The sequence below is a fragment of the Lactuca virosa genome, chromosome 5 (assembly GCF_052849685.1).
Source record: "Lactuca virosa cultivar CGN04683 chromosome 5, Lactuca_virosa_CGN04683_v6, whole genome shotgun sequence".
Classification (NCBI taxonomy): Eukaryota; Viridiplantae; Streptophyta; class Magnoliopsida; order Asterales; family Asteraceae; genus Lactuca; species Lactuca virosa.
The window spans coordinates 315,485,122-315,509,528 of record NC_136430.1 but is presented as its reverse complement, the minus strand read 5'-3'; the positions used below and the strand labels follow the sequence as shown (position 1 = coordinate 315,509,528).

General features: G+C 36.5%; 1 protein-coding gene and 2 pseudogenes across 1 annotated transcript; 2 read left to right on the top strand and 1 right to left on the bottom strand.

Moving 5' to 3' along the window:
- The first annotated feature begins 9,817 nt into the window (after positions 1-9,817).
- Positions 9,818-10,746, top strand: LOC145115601 (vacuolar iron transporter homolog 4 pseudogene; annotated as a pseudogene).
- Positions 10,747-13,061: 2,315 nt separating this feature from the next.
- On the top strand, positions 13,062-13,385 carry LOC145113095 (vacuolar iron transporter homolog 2 pseudogene; annotated as a pseudogene).
- Positions 13,386-14,318: 933 nt separating this feature from the next.
- LOC145113094 (uncharacterized) lies at positions 14,319-14,759 on the bottom strand. The gene has a single exon (XM_079049195.1). The coding sequence runs from the start codon at positions 14,757-14,759 to the stop codon at positions 14,319-14,321; it is 441 nt and encodes a 146-aa protein (XP_078905321.1).
- Positions 14,760-24,407: the final 9,648 nt, after the last annotated feature.

The following is a 24,407-nucleotide window of genomic DNA, read 5'->3' as shown; positions in this document are numbered from 1 at the left end:
GTCAACACCTTCTCCTACGACTCTTCAGATTATTGATGGCCGCCAGGGCCAGGCGGACGTGCCTGTGGCGAAGAGCAGGGATTTCCAGTTGACGAACGAGGAGGCGCGTGCAGCTTCGGATGTTGTGACGAGTATGTATCTTCTCCTTATCTCTTGATTTATATTGAATTGCTTGCTTATGTTTATATGTTTTCTTTTAGGATCGTTCCTTGTGAACGGTATTTCTGCCTTGGTATTGTTTTATTCGGGGGCTACTCGATCGTTCGTATCGCTTGCGCTTAGCAAGAGATTTGTTGGAGCTTCTGGGGAGTTGGATTGTCCTCTAGATGTCGAGATTACCGATGATAGGTCTGTTCGAGTTGCGAGGGTTCATCGGGGTTGAACTCTCTAGTTATTCAGCGAGCAGTATCAGGTTGATTTGGTTCCCATTCCTCTGCTTGGGAACAAGGTTATCGTGGGCATGGATTGGTTGAGATCTAATGGGGCAGTGATCGACTATGAGCAGCAGTTAGTTTGGGTTCGGACCCCAAGTAGGGGAGAGTTGGTGATTCATGGGGAGAGACCGCAACGTGGGCCGATTTTGTGTTTTGCAGGGAGGGCCAGACGATATCTTCAACAAGGTTGCTCGGGTTATGTTGTCTATGTCATGGATACCCTGGATAAAGGTAAGGCAACCGTGGATGATGTACCTATTGTGCGGGATTACCCGAATGTATTTCCGGAGGATTTTCCTAGGGTGCCTCCAGAGAGGCAGGTGGGTTCAGGATTGATCTGGTTCAAGGTGCGACTCCGATAGCCAAAGTACCGTATCGGTTGGCTCCTGCCAAGATGCAGGAGTTATCTACATAGCTGCAAGATCTGTTAGACAAAAAGTTTATTTGGCCGAGCAGTTCCCCTTGGGGTGAAGAAGAAGGACAGGTCTCATCGTACGTGCATCGACTACCAGGAGTTGAAGAAGGTAATTGTGAAGAACTGTTATCCACTCCTGATGATTGATGATCTTTTTTACCAGCTTCAGGGTGAATCTTGGTTCTCCAAGATGGATTTGCGATCGGGTTATGATCAGATGCGGGTCAGGAATGAGAATGTGTAGAAGATTGCTTTCCGGACTCGTTATGGTCATTACGAGTTCGTGGTTATGCCTTTTCGGCTCACCAATGCTCCAGCCGCGTTCATGGATCTCATGAACCGTGTGTGCAGACCGATGCTGGATCGGTCTGGAATAGTATTTATTGATGATATCTTGATTTATTCCAAGACTCAGGAGCAACATGAGGAGCACTTGAGGGAAGTGCTGGAGACATTGAGGAGGGAGAGACTTTTCACAATGTTCTCCAAGTGTGAGTTCTGGTTGCACGAGGTGCAGTTTCTGGGGCACCGTGTCAACCAGAAGGGTATCCTGGTCGATCCAGCCAAGGTCGAGGCCGTTATGTAGTGGGAGGTTCCGAGGTCTCCATCTGAGATTCGAAGTTTTCTTGGTTTGGCTGGTTACTATCAGAGATTCATCCAGGATTTCTCCAAGATAGCTGTTCCTTTGACCCGACTAACCAAGAAGACGGTTACATTTCGCTGGGGGCCTGAGCAGCAGGCAACTTTCAAGACTCTAAAACAGCGGTTGTATGAGGCACCAATTCTGATCCTGCCAGAGGGTGCTGATGATTTCATGGTTTATTGTGATGCTTCGATCACAGGTTTGGGGCAGTGCTGATCCAGAGGGGTCGCGTGATCGCTTGCGCTTCGAGGCAGCTGAAGCTTCTTGAGGCGAATTATCCGACACATGATTTGGAGTTGGGGGCCGCGGTTTTTCCCTCAAGATTTGGCGGCATTACCTCTATGGGATTCATTGTACTATTTACACATATCACAAGAGCTTGAGGTATTTGATGGATCAGCCGAATCTGAATATGAGGCAGCGTCGATGGTTGGATGTGGTGAAGGATTATGATTGCGAGATCCTTTATCACCCGGGGAAGGCAAATGTGGTGGCCGATGCTCTCAACAGCAAGGCGGTCGCGACTCCAATCAGAGACATATGTTTGAGGATGACCGTGATTACTCCATTATTGGGGCAGATTCATGAGGCTCAGGCCGAGGTTATGAAGGAAGAGCACTGAAAGAGCGAGCGTATTGTGGGTCAGGTGGCTTCCTTCGATTATAATAGCCGTGGATTTTTGACTTTGCACCGATGAGTTTGGGTTTCGTGTTGGGGCGGTATGCGTCAGATTCTGATGGCAGAGGCTCACAAGTCGAGGTTCTCCATTCATACTGGGGCAACGAAGATGTGTAGGGATCTTTGTTCAGATTATTTGTGGCCCTGCATGAAGCGGGATGTGGCTTGGTACGTGGAGTGGTGATTGACTTGCAGGAAAGTCAAGGCCGAGCATCAACGTCCTCACGGCAAGATGTAGCCGTTGGAGATTCCCGTATGGAAATGGGAAGACATCACCATGGATTTTATCACGAAGCTTCCCAGGACTGCGCGCGGAGTGGATTCAATTTGGGTCATCGTGGATCGTTTGACCAAGAGTGCGCATTTCATTCCGGTTTAGGACAGTATTTCTATAGAGAAGTTTGCCGAGGTTTATATCAGGGAGGCGGTGAAACGTTTTGGGGTGCCGGTATCGGTGGTTTCTGATAGGGATGCTCTTTTTACTTCTAAATTTTGGAAGAGGTTTTATGACGAGTTAGGCACTCGTCTTCATTTCAGTACAATGGCAGCACCACAAGGGTTCTGAGTGAACTTGGGAGCCTGAAGATGAGATGACAGAGCACTATCCGGAGTTGTTCGGGGCAGCAGACTTCGAGGGCGAAGTCTGATTCAAGTGGGGGAAAATTGTAACACTAGAACCTTGGTATGTTTCATTATTGCCCTTGTATTATGTAAAAGTTGCAATTTGGTACTTGTGTTGTACGCGGGGCGTACCACATGGTACACTTGGCGTACAAGCTTCGAAGCGAGTGCACGGAGCATACCACATGGTACGCATACTGTACTCATGCGAGGCTTGGACGGGGTTCCAGAGGTGTACGCGGGGGGTACAACCTTATACGCGGGGCATACATAAGGAATCTTAAAATCATAATTTTCGAGGATGGACACTATATAATCACCCTTATGGCTTATGAAACCCTTATTTCTCAGCCTTCTCTGACCCTTTAGCCTCATATTCGAAACCCTAAGCCTCTCCTTGTGTTTTGAGCTCATTGTGTCCATTTTGGTGTGCTTTAGTCCATATTCAAGAAGTAGAAGCTTGGTGCAAGGTGGTGGATCACGGAAAAGCTTGTGGATCTTGATTATTTGCTTTATTTCTAGCTTGTTTGAGGTATAAAGCTATGAATTTGTTCATTTATGGCTTAGATCTATTATATATGAGTTTTGGTCTCTTTTTGGCCTCAAGAATGAGATCTAGTGGTTTGATACCACTCCAGGAGCTATGAGTTGCCACTCTTGGTGTTTCTGAGGTTCTAGATTCATAAAGTTGGCACTTTTATGGTTTAGATTCATCCATGCAAGAGTTTATGTCCATTTAATGAAAGTAGAGTGTTATATTTTGAATTTTGGTCTTTATGGGACATGCAAAGTCACCAAGTCAGTGACCTTATGGTTATAGACGATCATTAGGACTTGGATATGTGGTTTGGACTTATGATCTTAAGCATTAAGTGCTTAATGTGGTTTTTGGCTTAATGGGTGTGTACGATGGGCGTACAAGCCATTTAGCATGTATGCTTAGTGTACAGCTGAGTACGCCCCACATACTCAGTCAGATGGGTTTTGCGTTTGGGCTTCAAGGTTGGGCTGTTCTTTTGGGCTTAGGTGCTTGGTTCCTTCTTGGGCCAACTGAGAACAAGTGTTTTGGACTAGGAAAAGTTATTGGGCTTTAGGGTAAGGCCCATGAGAGGGTTTGGGCCCAATTTGGAAAATTAGGCCATAAGTGGGCTTTGGATGATTATTTGGTTTTGGGCCTTTTAGATTGTGAGTTTGGGTCTTAGTCTTGGACCAAACTAGGTGAGGGGTAAAATGGTCTTTTTACCCCAATTACGGATCGTTGGATATGGTTTGGGACCCAAATGTTAATTGGGTGATTATGTTGGTAATTGTTAGTTTAGTAATAGTTTCAAATGTTGGTAATTGTTAGTTTAGTAATAGTTTCAAATGTTGGTAATTGTTAGTTTGGTAATAATTTATATGTTGGTAATTGTTAGTTTGGTTATAGTTTGATATATTAGTATTTTGTAGTTTGGTAATTGTTAGTTTATGAAAGTACAATGCTATAATGGAAAAAATGAAAAAAAAGTACAATGCTATAATGTGTTATATGCAATATGTGTAGCATGTATGTTTAAGTCTATTTGGTAATATATTTTATACTTTGCTTATATTTTCCTAAGTTTAGTTATAGTACAATGCTATATTTTGTACTTTGCTTGTATGTAGAATGTATATTTTGTATATAAAATGTTATAATGTTGGTATAACTTATAAGATTATGTTGTTTTCTTTGAACTTGGACATGCTTCAAACAATGTTAAAAGATCTGGCATGTAGTGTCGCACTTGAAGATTGGTTTCGTTCGTTGCCACAACGAAATGAAACCGGAGGGAATGAGGAGAGCGATGATGACGAGTAGCTACTTGTAGGATTTTTGTAATGCTTTGTTTGTGTAAGTATTTTAGACTAGTATTTTGGATATTTTGCATTATTTTAAATTGGATGAATATTTTGAACAGATGTTGGATTAATATTTTTGAATGGAAGCATGTTGAATTAGATTAATTAATATCATAGCAGTTTTTATAATTTTTATATAGTTGTTTTTATTTTTATTTTTAATGTCAAATACAAAAAAAATGGAAAATACCAATACCGGCTATGCCTTTAGTGGCGACATTTGGAGTATTAACGGCGACGCCTGCTTATTAGCGGCGGCAAGCCTTTAGCGGCGATGGATTGCATTAGTGGCGACATTTGGAGTATATGAAGCATCAAAAACGACCTTTTAGCGACGACACGTCGCTGCTAAAAGTATTAGCGGCGACAAACACCACTTTTAAGACACCTGTCGCCGGTAATACTCTCATTTCTTGTAGTGACAGGAGCTTTCTTTTTTCTCAAGGTCCGTTTATATGACATGGTTTGCGTGCCTTTATATGTATTCCAGTATTTTATCCGTATATTTTAGTTATTTTCCCACTATGTGGATCGCACACTCCCTTCCATTTTTTTAATCCATGGCATATGATGTTAGGATGAAGGACTTCGACAAACACAAACACATTAATAAAGATGCGAGATATAACATGGTTGACTACTTGATCAGAGTAATCAAGCTACATCCACAAATGAACTTGAGAGAGTTTTTTTTTTGATAATCTTGATTACACACTTTCTGTATTAGGGTTGCAATCATACAGGGAGATCAATTTATAATAAACGTTTGACCTAATTTGTATATATCCATAATGGTAAAAGAAACAAACTATGTCGCTATTTACCGCAATTGCTTACACAGAAATAATCTGTAGACATTGTATATATATATATATATATATATATATATATATATATATATATATATATATATATATATATATATATATATATATATCCTAGCCATCATGATGTTATCTTTAGTTTTTTTGTACATGCTTTTATATATGATGATGCCTTTAAGCTTTAATGGTTAGCACTCAAAAATCTCAAAACGATAGTGGACTACTGCAATATGAATTAGACAATATGCACTGTATTATGAAGAGTCTGCTCACCAAAATGTTCTCAGATCTTGTGATACACTTTGATGGTCCAAACTTGGAGCTTCAAGTGGTGATTATGCCTCTAATAATCTGAATAGTAACGTGGCTCTAGGAAAGCTCAATTGATAAACATTCTTTTCTTTCTGTGATTGTGCATTGATATTATTTTAAATAGAAATCCCAAAAACTCATGTGAATATATGATAGGAATGATAAGATTATAATTGTCATAGCCCTACATATAATGCTTCTGTAATTCTGTTTAGGGGGATGTTGGCATCATAAAAATCAATAAAAAATGAACGTTTGAAATGGCAAAGAGGAACTAGCACTAGTTATTATATTTGGATTTCATGGACCATTGAATTTGATTATATCCTAAACTTTCTACTTGTGTATACATGCTCTCGAGGCCTACTCATTTTGTTAGGTTCTTCAATATGCTTTTGTGTGGACGGGACCGTACTCTCTTTTTATATATTTTACTTGTCTTCCACCACTTGGGATTTCACTACCTTTTTGCTTATTTTATGAAGGGCTTTTGATATTTTCTCATTTAGATGCCTAGTGCATGGTGGCAATCGTGTGGATTCCACAAGCCTTAAAATCTTTAACCATTAAGCTTCCCGTGTTTTGTATGTAGTAGTATTGGCTCTTTCTATTTTTATAAAATAAACATACCGAAATCTCTGCTACAAATGTTATATTTGTATTATGAGGTGTAGAGGTGGTTCAGATGAAGATATGAAGAGAGTTAAGGGCATATTGGGAAACGAGGGTAGTAAGAAGGAAACACTCCTGAATCCTTGTCTATTTTGGTATCTGTACCAAATAGTAAATTAGTTGTTTAAAAGGACCAGGTTTATAAAATTATGGTTTTATTAAAATTATATCATATGAGTGCTTATCGCTTTCTTGCTTTTGCTCAAACATTTATCTTGATTGGATCAGATTGCTTTTGCTCAAACATTTATCTTGATTGGATTAGTTCCAGGAAGTTTCAATTCTTGGAAAAGGGATCTAGTCAAAAGCAGGACCATATTTGGTAAGGGTTGAAGTTAGAACATAACACTCATTAATTTCTTTATCTTTAATAAAAACATAGGAAACCAGAGCAACGATTATACTGTTCTACTCCATTTGGTTGATTTATGAAGGGCTTTTGATGTTTTTTTCTAGTAGGTGGAGTCCTTGATTACTCTTTTTAATGTTTTTTCTAGTAGGTGGAGTCCTTGATTACTCTCCAAAAGAGCCCTTATGGAGAGAGGGGAGACTCCAACAACAGATATAGCCACTTATAAGATTGTGTCACACCAATATCGGATACACTAACAAAAGGCTACTACATTATGACACATAGAAATTAGAATTAAACAAAAAACACTGTATTATGAACAATTTACTCACGGAAACACTTTCCTTAGAAATTTAATTACTTGCTCTTGAGATGTAGACAGTCGATCCTCTACTTATGGGTAGGGAGACTACTTCCATTGATGACGGTGTAAGAAGATTATAGACCACAATGGATGATCTCGCGCATATGAACCGTCAACTGGAAATGGAGAATAAATATCGGGGTATGAATAAAGAGGACCGACAATAAAACATTAAGCAAATAAAGAAGCAATAAATCATAGAGCACCTATACAAACAATAAATCATAAAGTAGGGTCTAAAAACAAGACTGAAAGGGAAAAGGGGAAAAAAGAAGGGAACATATGGGGGGAAGTAACCAGGAAAGTATTGTACAAAAAGCACAAAAATTTAAGGAAACTAAAACTTAAACTACTCCGCTACCCTGATTTTAAACCTTCACAATCTCCTATGAGGTGATGTCCCTGGTATGTTGTGGTCCTCACACCATCAGAAGCACCATCAATCATGACGATCTATACCCTCCTAAACGCAGCCATTGGTTGCATCCTTTGGACATGTTCGAACCACTGCAATCTTCATTTTCTTCAAATTTTCAGTGAACAATGCCACTCCCAATGGAAATCCTAATGTCGTGTTCAGTATCCTGTCCAACAATGTTTTACCACATATCCACCACAACATCCTCATTTGTTTCTTTCTTAAAAATGATGATGTTGGAATTAGTTGAATTAGTTGTTGCCATAAATGATTTTGTATGTTACGATGCCATTTAGCTTTGTTATTTAGCACTCAAAATCTGGAAAGGTACCTTCAAAATCAAAAATATGAATACTTGCTCTATTAATACACTTTAAAGATGCAAACCAGTAGCTTCAAGTGATGATTATGCCTCTAGCAATATGAATAAGAACAATTCCTTTAGAGAATAACACGTTGCACAATTGATAAGTACCCTTGATTCCTCGAAGCACACTAGCATGAAGAAATGAAACAAGATTGACGAATGATAAAAAATGCAAAAGTGGAAATGAAGCTGATAAAATCAGTTCTGCATATTTTCTTACCATGATAGGATAGGATGGTTAAGTTATTACTACAATATAGTGTATATAAGCTGAAACGTATCACAATCCAAATACCATATACTTCAAACAACAATATTCTGTACAAAAACATATTGGAATTACACTAGACTATAATCAAGAAAAAAGACATGCATGCAATGGTAAGTTTGACCATGGCTGCTGTCTGCTGATACTATTTAATCAATTTCTTTTGATTTCTGTATTTATGAATATGAGAAGTGATACAATAATATACAGACACTGCTTAATCTGTTGCCTGAAAGTAATTGTTTGGAAAGTAGCTCAATATATTAGAGGAGCCTTCTCCTTTTCCCTTCATTTTTTTATGCTGTGGGTGGTGTGGATTCCACACTCCTTCCATTTTTTAAACTCATCTTTATGGACTCCACACATCATTCACTTTTATATTTTTTGTGATACTGTTTCATTTTTATATTGAGTGTTGCAGTCGTGTGGATTCCACACTCCTTTTTTCTTTGTTGAGATTGATTACTCTAACTTTAGTTGTGAGTGCACAATCTTTCCTTTTCATTATAAGAAGCTTAAGTTCTCCCTATTGTATTGTTCAAGTAGAATAATTCACAGCACACAAAATTATTCTTCTAGAAAAAGAATATTTGGTGGCAGAACGCAAAGGTAGGCTCATCTTCCAGATCTAAACCTAGTTGATATAGAGTAAATCTGAAACATATGCCAGGGTAACAAACATGTACCCAGTAGAGATAGGAATGTTTGGTACAGATGAAACAAATGGATATAAAAGAAACAAACTAATAATAAGTATAGAAACAAATTAGGTCCATCAGCAGCATTCCTGAGCAAAAGGTATTATATATAGTTATATACATGTATTATAACACAACTTAAACTGGCCATCCTACTTTTATAAAATGTAGGAAAACAGAGCAACGATTATATCGACCTACTCCTATTGCTTCTATAATTCTGTTATGAGGATTAATGCACTCTTTTAACTTGTAACTAGTATTAGTGCTATTTTGTTATCGTAAAAGTGGTCAACAGATCTGAAAATGAGCCTACTAATTCTCTTAGGTTCTTCAATATGTGTGTGTGGTTTCCATTTTTTTTAGGGAAGGCTGTTGATGTTTTTCTTATTTAGATGCCGAGTGCCTACTGGCAATCGTGTGGATTCCACAAGCCTTGAATTTTTTAACCAGCAATCTTCCCTTGTTTTGTATGTGGTTGATCCGACTCGCCGATTTGGTCAATATTATCGACGACGAATAGTAATTATTTAATTATTTATTGAAATTAGGTAGTAGCTATCTTTATATAAAATTTGGATATCTATTAGTATCTTTTAATTTAGGATCGGATTATCTCAGAACACTTTTATATAAGGTTTAGGTATGGTTTTTTTGATTATGATGAATAATAGTTATCGAGTCTTGAACTCTTTGGGAGATTGCCTATTTCTCAAATTACAGGTTTCTATCAGTAGTAGTGGCTCCTTCTATTTCTTTATAATAAACATACCAAAATCTGAGGGCTTGTGGATTTCCCACTATCTTTAACTTTATTAACCACCTACCTATTGATCATTATACAGAAATACATACTATATATAACACATAGGTGGGATTCTATCTTCCACAAGTAACACTTCATTTATCATTCTTTGTGATACAATTTTCTCATTCTTTCTTTCACTTTCATATATGGATGGAAATATTGATGTATGCATTCCGGTTTCTGAGAACAAATCTGAACAAGTACATGGCCAAGTGTCTATAGAAAAAGAATTTGACTACTCACAAAGAGGACAGTGGCTGCGTGCTGCTGTTCTGGGAGCCACTGATGGTCTAGTCTCTGTCTCATCTCTGATGATGGGTGTTGGAGCTGTCAAACAAGATGTGAGAGCCATGTTTCTAACAGGCTTTGCTGGCTTAGTTGCAGGTGCATGCAGTATGGCAATAGGTGAGTTTGTTTCAGTCTACTCCCAACGAGATGTAGAGTTGGCTCAGATGAAGAGAGATAAGAGAATTTCAGGAAATGAGGAGGAAAGTGAGAAGGAAGCACTCCCGAATCCCATTCAGGCAGCTGCAGCATCGGCCCTTGCATTCATGTTGGGGGCCATCATGCCTTTACTGGCTGCTGCTTTCATAATGGACCATAAAGTTAGGCTGGGGGTGGTGGTAGCCACAGTGAGCTTGGGGCTTGTGGTTTTCGGGTGGATTGGGGCTGTTCTTGGGGGGAGTCCTGTGGTGAAGTCTTGTTTTAGGATTCTGGTTGGAGGGTGGCTGGCTATGGCTATTACTTATGGATTGACCATGGGGATAGGATCTACTGTCATGTAGTGTTACACAAGATTGTATTTTCACCATTTTAATATAGTACAGTTTGAAGCTTGAACTTTCTGTTTATTCCACTTAGCCTTAAGGTCGCTGGTTTCAATCATAAAGAGATATGATTGACAAAGCATCAGGGTTTTTCATGTGTATTTAAAACCATGCAATGATTATTGTAGAATGTTGGGGAAGACAAATTGACTATACCTTTTTCATTTTACATATCGACACGTGATGGTGTAGCTGTACGTTATGTGATTTTATAATCATATTTCAAGTACATGTAATTGTTTACAACTTTTGAGCTCTATCCTATGCAACCTTCATAGCTATGGCAGTGCAGTGAGTTGCAGTAAGTTAGTTCCTATAAACATATTAATTAGATTGTGACATTTTGTTTTGTTACTCGTTTTAGTCTTCCCCAATTTCGTTTGTATAAACAGAAATAGCTTGAAGTTGATTTCATGCACCTGGGATTATGCATTACACCCTATTGAGTTTGAGGTGATATGAGCTTTTTGGGCTATTAAATTGATACTTTGATTAATAAGACGTTTAGAAATCATTTATGGCATTGGGCATTTATTAAATTGAGAATTTCTAGGTATTTTCAAGATTTAAGGATGATCAGGACAAATATATGGGAAGTTCGAATTCTCTTATACTGTAACTGATACATCCTTTAACATATTCAGTCAATTATCATAACTAACCAAATTTGAATCTATCCACTCTCATGGGAAGAAAAAAGAAACAAGAATACAAGCAAACTCTAACTTTTGCTTGTTAAAGCGATATGATGGATGGAAGCTCAAGTATTTGTGTGGATCCTGCAACCTTTTGATAAACTAATATTGTAGTTTCCATCTTTAGTGTGGAGTGCACACTCCTTCCAATTTCTAATCTAGGCAAGTGCTATCCTACACAGCTTACCACCTTCCTCTAACTTTTTATTAACTGTGTGATAAAATAAAGGTTAAATTGGTAAATTACAATGGCTTGTCCCTTTTCTTTGTTTAAACTTTAAAGGGCCGTATAATTGTATATTATATAGAAATGAATATGATAGGAATGTCAACAATATGTGTTATCATTGATCTTTCGTATTGTATTTTGTAGGGAGCATATTTTCGTTGACCAAGTTTTCTATATGTATATACTTGAAATTTCTTTTTGCATAGGTAGACCATGACATCACCCCCAATTCGACCAAATCCATCACCTGTCATGGGGAGTTTAGTATACAACAACAAATGGTGAAGTTCCTGTTGAGTTATGAATGACACTATTGTAGGTGAATTCTTGACTAGGGCTGCATACCCCATGTAGATATTCAAGTAGATATAATCGTTTTTACACTTTGTGAGCACTCTCCAACAAAGAGTTTATCCTGTGTAAAGGTCTATATATTCATAGCTGTGGAGGTGCCATGAATGCATGAAGTAGATTTCAAGGAACGTAGTAATATATTGACCCCTATTGTCTTTATGTAAAATGAGATTTTTGGATCAATAAATTGATGTTTTGTTTAAGAAATCGATTAAAACTACCTTAATGTAAGGAAACTTAGGGAACTTGTGCTATTGATTTATGTTCAACATATAAATAGTTATAATACTTATTTTTCCACTACTTGTGGGTTGCCTCTTTTCAGTTTTTAATCCATGGCTTTTGATTCCCATTTAAACATTGAGGGGGATTCCACAATCCTCTAATATAGTAATTATTAAACTTTACAACTTTAGTGTGGAGTGCACACTTCTTTAAATTTAATAAACTTGGCATTAGATTCCCCAAATCCATTCCCTCATTCTTTTATGCAAGTGTCTTCCTAATGATTTACTTTGTCCTTATCTAGTTTGGTACACTGAAACATAGTTAAATATCAGAGTAAAAGCCTTCTCCTTCTCCAGTTCATCTTTATGATGTGGGTGGTGTGGATTCCACACTCCTTCCATTTTATAAACTCATCTTTCCACCACTTTTGGACTGAACACTCCATTTCAGTTATATATATATTTTTTAGATGTTTCATTTTTATATTGAGTGGTTTGTGGCAGTAATAATGTGGATTTATACTATCTTTAATTTTTATGTGAGATTGATTACTCAAACTTCACTTGTGGAGTGCACACTCTTCTATAACTATAACAATCGAGGATCAACTTCACATATAATATTATGTACACAAACTTATTTTAATTGCAGTTGGATTATAACCCAGAAAAAAGATGTGCATGCATTAATTGGTAAGCATGTCACCATGGCTGCTGATACTATTTAAACTATTTCTTGTAATGCTTTCTTTAAAAATCATTATCAGGGGCATGTGGCTTGCACAATCTCAAATTGTTTTCTCAGCATCTACACATTTTGATTATTATATATAGGTAAAACACACACATACATACTATATATATATGTCCTATCTGAGGGGCTCTATCATCAACAATAAGTCCTCTCTGGTTCTTTTTTCAAGATCTATCAATCTTTGTAATATAATATTATCTTTCCTGCTTTGATCAACATCATGGATGTGCAAAATGATTTATGCATTCCAGATCTTAAGGATAAATCCGAACAGGAATACGGGGTGTCAGTAGAGGAAGAATTTGATTACTCAAAAAGGGGACAGTGGCTGTGTGCAGTTAAACAAGATGTTAGAGCCATGGTTCCTACAGGCTTTGCTGGCTTAGTTGCTGGTGTATGCAGTATGACAATTGGTGAGTTTGTTTCAGTCTACTCCCAAAGATACATAGAGGTGGCTCAGGTGAAAAGAGAGACCGCAATTGTGGAAAACGAGAAAAGTATCCATCTGTATAGATCGAGTTATTACATGTTCTACTTGCTTTAGTATAGTTGGGTGAGAGTCTGTTTGAAGCACTTATACTTGTGGTACAAACATGATTATTGGTTCTGTTACTTTACATTCCTAAGGCATGTCTACAAGTGTTATTTCTCTTTTCCACATGGAAGTCCCATATAGTGTTTGAATACCCTTTATTTACACAAGATTATCTTTCATGAAAACATAGTATTTTTAGCGTAATGCCAATATAGACATGTCTTCCAGGTGTAGACAACACAACTAAAGGAGGAGGGAGTCATTCCCTCCCAACTCACTCAACCCACCGCCACATCAGCTATTTTGATTTTCTCTCTCTTCTATTTTTCCTAACTCACAACACATGGAAAGCCTATCTTTCTCAACCCACTTTTAACATCATTCTTTTTTATTTAATTAAATTAGAAAAATATGAAATAAAATAAAATATAACATTTTTCATTTAAAAATAAAATTTTGCTAATTTAAAACAAAAGAAAATCTTAAATAATATTAAAAATAACATTTAATTAAAAAACCACACTACAAATAAAAAAAAATACTCGATAATTGTAAAACACGATAATTAAAAAATACACTTAAAAAAGAGAACATAATTTAAATCCTAAAACGACAATTAAAATTAACTAGTTATTACATATTCAATGTGATCAGTTAGATCGGATCGAAGCTGGTGGTGGGCTTCAACATTGCACAATTCATGTATTATTTCTTAGTCATCTACTTCGTCGGTGGGGGGATCTGATACACAGGAGATATCGCAACACCTTCATCTTTCAATATCATATTGTGTAGTATAATACAAACGTACATTATATTTTTTGTTTTCTTCACCATCATCGCCCATACAAGCATTTTTAATTTGTCTTAACATTCTTTAAGGACCCCAAAAGCATGTTCTACGTCCTTTCTTGCTGATTCTTGTGCCGCCTTGAACCGTATCTATTCGTCAGTTATCAGATATGGATATGCCTTCACAAATACAACCCATGATGGATATATTCCATCCGCAAGATAGTAATCGTGTTTGTAGTGTTCATCATTAAGATAAAATGAACAATCGGGTCTTGTTCCATGATATTTCTCATCAAATAGTGATGATTGGTAGAGGACGTTTAAATCATTATTTGAACCGGCTACACCATAGAATGCATGCAAAAACCATAAATCTTGTGACGTCACCGCTTCTAGTATCATTGATGGATATTGATGGTCACCCCTCATGTATTTGCCTCTCAATTCCGTTGGACAATTCCTCCAATTCCAATGTGTACAGTCAATGCTACCAAGCATTCCAAGGAATCCTTGTCTAGCTTCATGTGCTTCATACAAAAGTTGAATGTCAGTGGATGTTGTACGACGTAAATATTCAGCCTTATACATTTGGACAACACCATAGCAAAAGTTTTCAAGAGCTTCACGGGAAGTTCTTTATGACATATTCAAATACTCATCTAACGAGTCTGGGTTATAACCCTTCGCTAATTGACGCATTGCTGATGTGCATTTTTGAAGCACACTAAACTTCTTTGATTTGTTGAATCCCATGCTGTTTGAAAATAAGGATACTTCATCTCCAGGTCACCAACAAGTCGCATAAATAAACCTTTTCTCATACGGAACCATATGCGGAATTGCGTGTGACCATAGGTTGTGTCATCCGCAAAATAATGTCAGATCAGTAGTCGTTCAGCCTCTAAACGATCTCTATGGATTGTGTTTCTCCTGTGAATGTTGCTTGAACTAGCATTATTTTGAATAAGAAGTTGTGCAGTACGAGACAATACATGTAACAAATTATTATTGATAAGTTCATCCTCAGATGATGAACTATCATCGTTAACTTCCATTACTATTTTCCGAATGCTTGGATTCATTTTGAAAAGAGAGAAACGATAGAGAGAAAATGAAACAAACATATATATATATATATATATATATATATATATATATATATATATATATATGGCTAGGTTATTTTGTTTCTCACATTTATTGTGTGCTAGAATGCACCAATAGGAATTTAGTAAATTAAATAATTATTTAATTAAATAAATATAGATATTAAATGATTTCCATAATTATATGTATATTAAATGATATCCATAATTATAATTCTCTTTTTATGGAAACTAATTAAATCCGTCATTAATGTCAGCAATAACATTCTTTCAGAATAAATTCGCATCTAGGTTTTTATATATGAGTTTGTATTTTGTTTCAAGACCCACTCATTTAAAATACAATAAAGTTTCATGGAATATGAAGAACGAGAGTGTATTCTACTAGAATACACTCTCATTCTTCTAGATATGAATTCATTCCGAAAGAATATTATTGTTGACATTAATGACGAATTTAATTAGTTTCCATAAAAATGAATTATAAGTATGGATAACATTTAATATACATATAATTAATACTAAATTCTTATTGATGAATTCTAGCACACAATAGATGTGAGAAACATTTGAACATACCTCTCTCTCTCTCTCTCTATATATATATATATATATATATATATATATATATATATATATATATATATATATATATATATATATATAATAAAACAAGGATACATATAGAGAATCTTAATAAAAATAAAAATAAAAATAAAAACATAATAAAAAAGAGAAAGATTCTCCAGTCAAATGTTGTCGACATTTTAAACTTCACGGGTTCTCCAACTCCCAACCATACATAGTTGCAATTTGTCGTTTCCTTCCAAGCACCGTGCGTAAAATACCTCCAGTCAAATGATCATGCGGTTGAAGAAAATACTGTATGTCTTGGTTCTCTATCTCCCGATCCGACAATTGATTTCCGTTCTTCATTAGCTTTGTGAATGCACAATTTTTGTTCCCAGTACCGTTGTCTCTGTTCCACCTCTATTTCGGTCGCAGTCTTGATGCCGATAATTTGTTTGACGAGATCAAACATTTCATTTTCTGTTGATGATGTCGATGCTGCTTTCTTTCCTTTTCTTTTTCTCTGAAGCGGTAAGTCTTCAACACTAGACGACTATTGTTGGGGGGGGGGGGGAGAATCCAGGAGGATACTGTGGATCGGAAGTTGATGTGTGGGCGTTGGAGGAAGATGTTTTGGTTCGTTTTGAAGAAGGGGCGGGAAGTTTTCACCAGATTTTGTAACCAATTCCTATTTTGCGTTGTCTTTCAACCACTCCCAAGCTTGCTGATGAGGAAAACATTTCTGATTAATAGTCCACTGATACTCACTTAGTGAAGATTGTAAAACATCAGCCCCAGATCTCCTGCTAGCCACACTGTTCATCCTACGGTTATAGATGCTGTTGAAAGCGTTGCATTTCTTTTGGAGGTCTTTCCATTTTGAGTTTACTTGGTGTCGTGACCGTTCTAAACCTCCCATTTGAACACTAAAATGCTCTAGAACCATCTCCCAAAATGCATCGAACCTTTGTTGATTTCCACATTGATTATCTTTAGAAACATCGACATATGCCCTAGTCAAAGCCAACTTTTCGCGTTCCACCCAGTTCTTTCACTTCTGGCAGTGTGTATACTTGCGTTTTTACTCAACAACGGGTTGTAACTCCTCATTGGTTTCTTCTTCATTTCTTTCGGGAGTCGGGTCGTCACTAGAACTGTCAGATTCTACATTTATGAGCATCACGGAACTGGAAATTATCTGGTTGAGAAGATTGGAATTGGGTTTCTGGAACCCTTTGAGAAAATTGATTCCATGGATTATAACTTTATTTTCATCTGGAAGCCTAAATGTGTTGTAAGATTATTGTACCGGGAAATATTGCTGTTGGTAGTTTTGGTTTTGTTGATAGTTTTAGTAGTTTTAGGATTGCTGATAGTTTGGATTATAAAAATCTTGAAAAAAAAATGGAATATCTTGACTTGAACCACCTTGTGTGGCTTTACGTCTTTGTCTAGAACCAGTTTGTTTAGCTTTGCCTCAGGAATCCGTTGAATGTAACTGAAGAAATTGAGTGAAGTGGTAGTTTTGATATTGTTTATACTTTTGGTTATATATCCGTTCAATTTGTATATCATACTCTCTCTCTCTCTCTCTCTCTCTCTCTCTTATATATATATATATATATATATATATATATATATATATATATATATATATATATATATATATATATATATATATATAATTTTTTATTTTAAAAGAAAAAAAAAATCATGCAAAGGTTCCTGCAAAAGCACTGTATAGGTAAGGTTAAATTCATTAAATGTCTATATTTTATTGTACGATTTATTTGTTTTATTCATAAAAAAAGATAAAAAGTAGATAGGAAAGGACGAATAGGAAATTAATGCATTGTTAGTCAAAGTGTTCAATCAAAATGGAAAGCAAACATTTTGATTAAGGACATAAATATCTATAATTAAAGGCTAGGTTTCGCTTAAATAAGTTAGAAGGGGAGTGAATTTTCGTGGTGGCTTAAAAGGGGGTGGGGGGGGGGGACCAAAAAGGTTACCTTATATAAGCAAACATTAACTACAAACTTACCCATCAAGCATTAATTAAGGACATAAATATCTATAATTAAATAGATAACTATATAGTTATAACAAAATATGGTTAATTTCAAATTAAGTCCCTTTCTTTTAATGTTTCTAATCAAACCATCAAATTATTGACGAATAAAAAATTAATACATTTATTTATTATCCTCACTTTAACATTGTACTTTTATGTGTAACCCGATTTTCCTATATACTTATTAACAGTGTCACCAAGTTGTTATGTCAGTAGTAATATCTCCCACATGTTGAAGGGGGCGGGGGGGGGGGGTGTTTTGAGGTTCGATTGGGATATATAGGGGGTATTTTATGGGAGGGGTTGTCGGAGAAATTTCTACGGCTGAAGGAGTTGGCCGGTGTCGACAAGTCAAAGCAATAGCGAGGAACCGAGGAAGTCTCGTGGTTAGGCATGATATTTTTTTTTCTAAGGAAGTGATTAGCAAAGGTGTTTGGTTCGCCGATTTGATCTAGGAAAGTATACGAAGGTGGATTAGTTGGGGCCATAATTATCTATAATTAATTAGATAACCATTTGGTTATAATTAAATATGCTTAATTACAAATTAAGTCCCTTTCTTTTATTATTTCTAATTAAACCATCAAATTATTGATGAATAACAAATTAATAACTTTATTTATTATTCTGATTTTAATGATGTACTTTTATGTGCAACCCAATATGCCTATATACTTATAAACAATGTCACCAAGTTGTTATGTCAGTGGGAATATCTCTCACATGTTGGGGAGGGGTTGTTTTGAGGTTCGATTGGGAGCCTGTAAGGGAGGCACGTCACGCTTTTCCAATGGCACGTCGCACCCTTACGTATTGGGCAAGGCTTCGGTCGTATTCTGGCACATGGCACGTTCTAGCTGGTTGACGCATGTAAAATCTCCAATATTCTAAAAATCATATCTTTCGCATACAAACTTTGTTTTCGATGTTCTTTATATCCCAACTTCGTATCGATGAGTACTGCAACTTTCATTTATACTCCATCGGCTAATTCTGGTTCTATTTTAAATTTTATAGTCTATGAAGATTACACTGTAAAACTGATGTGTGCAGAAATACCTATCAACTTTTAAATTTATAAACCTAACTACTTAACTAATTTATGCACCTATAGGCAGTGTACCTAGTCGGATTATAGAATAGCTTAGGTAAGTCGGATGTCGAACATAGGGAACGAAATTTCAATTTATAAAATAACTGCTATTAATTAAACTAAGAAAACAAACTTTAAAAGAGGTTTTAATGATTTTGCAAGTTCAGTAATTTAATTCCAACTACTATCAATTAATTAAAACTAACAAGCTTAGAAAACAATTTTACTTCAAGAATTAAAGACTATTTTTGTTCAGTTCTGATTCCCCCTCTCCTATGGTTGATTTCTAGTGAATGGATTTTATTGATTACCAATTCATTAATTTCCTAGTTACTATAATCACATACCTACATGTACCAATTCATGAATTACCATGCAATGATCAAACAGAGGTTAAACACAAAATCGATAAAACCACAAATTGGACTATGAATAATAAATCTAATAGTTACTTTCCTATGACCAAGTCAAGCAACTAAGCACAAATTAAGATTAATTATGTTCTCTAGCACAATTTAAGTTACTAGCTTTAGTTACCTAATCTAGGATGTGATTAATCCTAGATCTAGCAATTTAATGATCATAAACCACTAGGAAAACAAGTTCATGCAAATAAAATGATCATCTACTACATTAAACTCATATCAAGGCATTCAAAGACTAGAACTAAAACATGCTAGGATTTTGCTTATCAAACACAAGTAAAATCAACAATAATCATCCATTAAATCGAAATCAACACATACGATTCGGGTTCATCTTCACCAAACAGAAGTATGGGGTGATTAGCCCATAACTAAAATAGAAACACACACTAAATTGAAGTTAACTAGAAAAGACATGGTAAAATAGAAAACCGAATGATTCAATGATGATCTTTCTTCAATTATCTTCAAAGCTTGAATCCAATTTGAAATCTGATCTTCCCAAGGTTTTCCAGAGGGTTTTTGTCGCAGTCCTTCTCCAGAAAGTTGGCAAGAAATCTCTCAATTCAACCTAATGTTCATATATATATATATATATATATATATATATATATATATATATATATATATATATATATATATATATATATATATATATATATATATATATATATATAGTCACGACAACGTGGTGAATAGGTTCCATGTCATGGGCATCTTTTAAATCTCTTATGCGGTAATTCACTAGAAGCTTCTAGGTTAGGACAGGTGGCCACATCGTGGCATGAAATTTATGCACAACTTTTTTTCTTTTTCATGCTGCTGCTAGCTTTGACCTCCAAGTTTCCAGCTTTCTTTAAGTTTGGCCCTTTTTCTTAAAGAACGTCTATTTTGGCTGCAAAATGTAATTTAACTCAATAAGTACCAAATATCTTTGCATTTTACCAAATTATAGCTAAAAGGTATTAAAATAATGCCTAAAAACATGTATAAATATGGCAATATCAAAGTACCCCACACTTGCCTTTTGCTTGCCCCCAAGCAAAACTGATTTTTATTATTATCATACTATCACATTTTAACCCTAGCCACCAGCATCGCACAAGACAATCCATTTTGAGCTCATCCATTACATCAAGACTGCAATGCATATATTTGTGTCTAAATTTTCCTACAAACCTCCCCACTCCTGAATACTCACAATCCTCATAAACACTTTCCTATTTCTTTTGAACGGCATTCATTTTATGCATCCCTTTGAATGTATCCTCAGAAATCTTTCTTAACCTCAAGATATTAATGTTAAGCCCCCATGCATACATATAGAAAAATAACCTAGAAAGGAAAATTACAATAAATAATAACTTGGCAAAGTGCCTTATTCTTGAGTCTTTGATTTTTGCATTTCTTGAACTTTTCTTCATAATATTTCATCTTCATAGCTTTAGAGACTCTTATTCACTTAAATTTTGCAACTTTTTTTTTCTTTTCTATTTTTTTTCAATAACTCACTTTTTTCACTCAAATCTAAAAATCCTAAAAAGAAAAACATATGCTGAAGCAAGGAAACTTAACTTATAACGACCCGGAAATCATGCTATAAATTTTTTTTTGTTTTTAGATTAATAAATCGTTAATACATATCATCCCCATAAAACCAGAGTAACTAAATTTTAGAAAAACATCAACAAATCAGAGTATTTCTCAGAAGGCGGAAACATGCGGTGTGTGCTCTGCAATCATCCCGAGCCCTTCCATTTGAAAATCGGAGTACCTGAAACATAAACTGAAAACCATAAGCACAAAGCTTAGTGAGTTCCCCAAAATACCGTACAACATACAACCACAAATTATCATGCACATACATATATGCCATGGTCTTTACCTAGTATGCTTTGGGCTCCCCCATGGTCTTTACCTGGAATGCCATGGGCTCCCCCCATGGTTTGACATCCAATTGTCATGGGCTCCCCCCCACCCCCCGGGGTCTTCCATGAAAGTATCACAGAGACAACTAACATACCACATAACACGTAATGGGTCGACATTGGTGCCTTCGACCCATGGATATAGTCAGAAGACTCACCTCTGACAGCTGAATCCAACGGATACTCTCTGACTGCAGATCTGCTAAAATTCTCGCGCTATCAAACAAATAACACGCAATTTAACAATCGGGTTCCAAACCTAATCCAATAATCCATATATGGGGGGGGGTTAAAATACCATTTTACCCCTCACCTAGGTTAGACCAAGACTAAGGTCCAAACTCCTCACCAAAAAGGCCCAAAGCTACAAGATCCATAAAAGCCCACTAATGTCCCAACCTTCCAAATTGGGCCCAATCCCATATGGGCCTTATCCTAAAGCCCAAAAATTCATTAGCCGAAACAAATCTCAGATGGCCCAATGGCCCAAGCCCATTGGGCCCAATAAAGCCCAAAACCATTGGACCCAGAAAGGCCCAACACAAAAACCTAGGCCCAACAAAACATGTCTAAAAACAAGACCAGATCTCAATAAAATCCCCATACATAAACGAGCCCAGAAATCTAAATAAGACCAACCCATGAAGAAAGACTTTAAGCCTAAAAGTAGAAGGAAGCCCAAATTCGCACTGAACACATTACGCTTGGCGTAATCCAGGTACGCCCCGCGTACCGGGATGACTGACTGGAAAACGATTTGGCTCGCTCATACGCTCAGCGTACCACAATGTACGCCCCACATATGGCACCGTTCATCTAAGAATCCATTAAGCCCTTATTTCTTAGGACCAGAAGTCCAAATCTCAGATCCAACTCTTAATCAACATCTGAAACCATAAAGTCACGACTTATGCATGGATATTTTTAACCTTAAAGGTGGCAACTTTATGAACTTATAACCTCAGAAATGCTAAGAGTAGCAACTCAAAGCTCCTAGAATGGTGTCCAACCACTAGATCTCACCCATGAGGTCAAAAAGGGGACCAAAACTCACATAATCCTAGATCTCAACTTCTAATGAGAAAGGTTAGAAACTTTTACCTTTAATAAGCTAGAAATATAGCAAAGATTCGAGATCCACAAGCCTTCTCTTGATCTACCAGCTTGCACAAAGCTTTCACTCTTGAATATTCACCAAAACCCACCAAAGATGCACATAAAGAGCTCAAAACACTCTTGGATGAGGTTAGGGTATGAGACTAGGGTTTTAGGACAACGGAGGATGAAAGAGAGGCTAACACTTGGGACTTAAGGTGTTTAAATAGCGAGCCAACCCTAAAATTTAGGGTTTTGGGATCCAGCTCACTACGCTGGGCGTACAGATCCAAACACCCACATCTACTTTTCCAACTTACGTTGGGCATACATACCCAGGCACACGTGATCCTTCCTCGCATGCATGGGACCGATTTGTCAACTATTTCCATTAGGGGCCAATTTTGCCAATATCTTCAAAATGCCATAACTTCCTCATCTTAGGTCCGTTTCCAACGAACCTTATATCCACGAAAAGGTGGCGAGAAGCCCTACGCTTATAAAAACACACCTAAGCCTTAAAACCTCCCGAACAAAACCCAAAATCCATAAAAGACCAAAATATCAAATTACGGTTATACCCTTGACCTCCGAAGACACAATCAAACAATTGGATCACTTAGACTATAAAAACCACACCCGAGAAGGACCAAATTCTTCCTTTCCCAAGGCCCTAAGCCTCATGACCATAAACGATTGGGTCGCAGCCCCAAATAAAGAAGCAAATCCGAAACCGAGTGTTACAACTCTCCCCCACTTAAATTGGATTTCTTCCTCGAAATCGCTCCTTACTACCACTCGTATCAAAACAAAAAACTTTAGGAACACAACCGAAAATTTTGCGCATAAAACGTGTTGGGTTTTGAGCGTTCTAACACTCCTATGGTGTACATGCAACCCTATAAACCTTGGATCTATGTTTTCTCTATTATACATGCAAATATTAACTATTCCAAGGTTTCATCCTAACTAGCATATTATGAAGCACCTATACTACAAAGTTCTAGTTAGATGACATACCTTTTGATGTAGCTTGATGTCTTCAAGCTTTAAGAGCTTAGCCCCAATAGTGTGGAAGCCTCAAATGGAATCACAAATCACCAAAACACCTTGGAAGAACTTGATAGAATATGTATGCACACTAAAATCGACCCACTCTTATTTTCACACACTTGTTCCAATTTTGTGAGCCAAGGACCCCTTTATATATTATGGAGGATTAGGGTTACATCCATGTAAACCCTAATACCCATGACCTTTCATTTACATAGGATCCATGGGTTAAAAGCTCCATGGACCATCCATGAAAGCTTAGCCCAACCGAAATGAACTTGGCCCATTCCATATATATAAGAGTCCATATTTAATTAGTTCTTTTTGATCACTTAATTAATTCTAAATTAATTCTTGATCAATACTAATTAAATAATATGATTCCATATTAATATATTAGAACTTATAATATATTAATATAAATCATAAATATACTATTCTCAAAAGACTATCCATATAAATTGTGCCGGTGAAGTGCAACCCAAATGGACCATGCCGGGTCGGGTCAAGTACATACCAAATATAGTTATGGACTTAGACATTAATCCAACAGTCTCCCACTTGGATAAGTCTAAAACTATTATTGAGTATGACTTCAAAACCTAACTGGCAATCGTAGCTCTTAAAGCCGCTGTCGAACTCTGACCTTGTCAATGACTTGTCCATTAGATAAGGGATCATATATTCCTCCATTCTAGATATCATATGGACTGAGACATGGATTTTAATCATTCTCTCTGTCCATTTGTTGTTTCCCGATTTTCGATTTATGATGACTGATTGATTGAACAAATCAAATCAGTCCTGGCTTGGCCAAGCACTCACATGTGTCATCGCTAAATCATCGAGGGGCCCACAGATATCGCTTTTATCCCGAAGGTAAAAGGAATGG

Bases quoted from the DNA above. Each gene is read 5' to 3' on its own strand.
- LOC145113094 (XM_079049195.1), bottom strand. From the start codon at position 14,759: ATGTATAAGGCTGAATATTTACGTCGTACAACATCCACTGACATTCAA.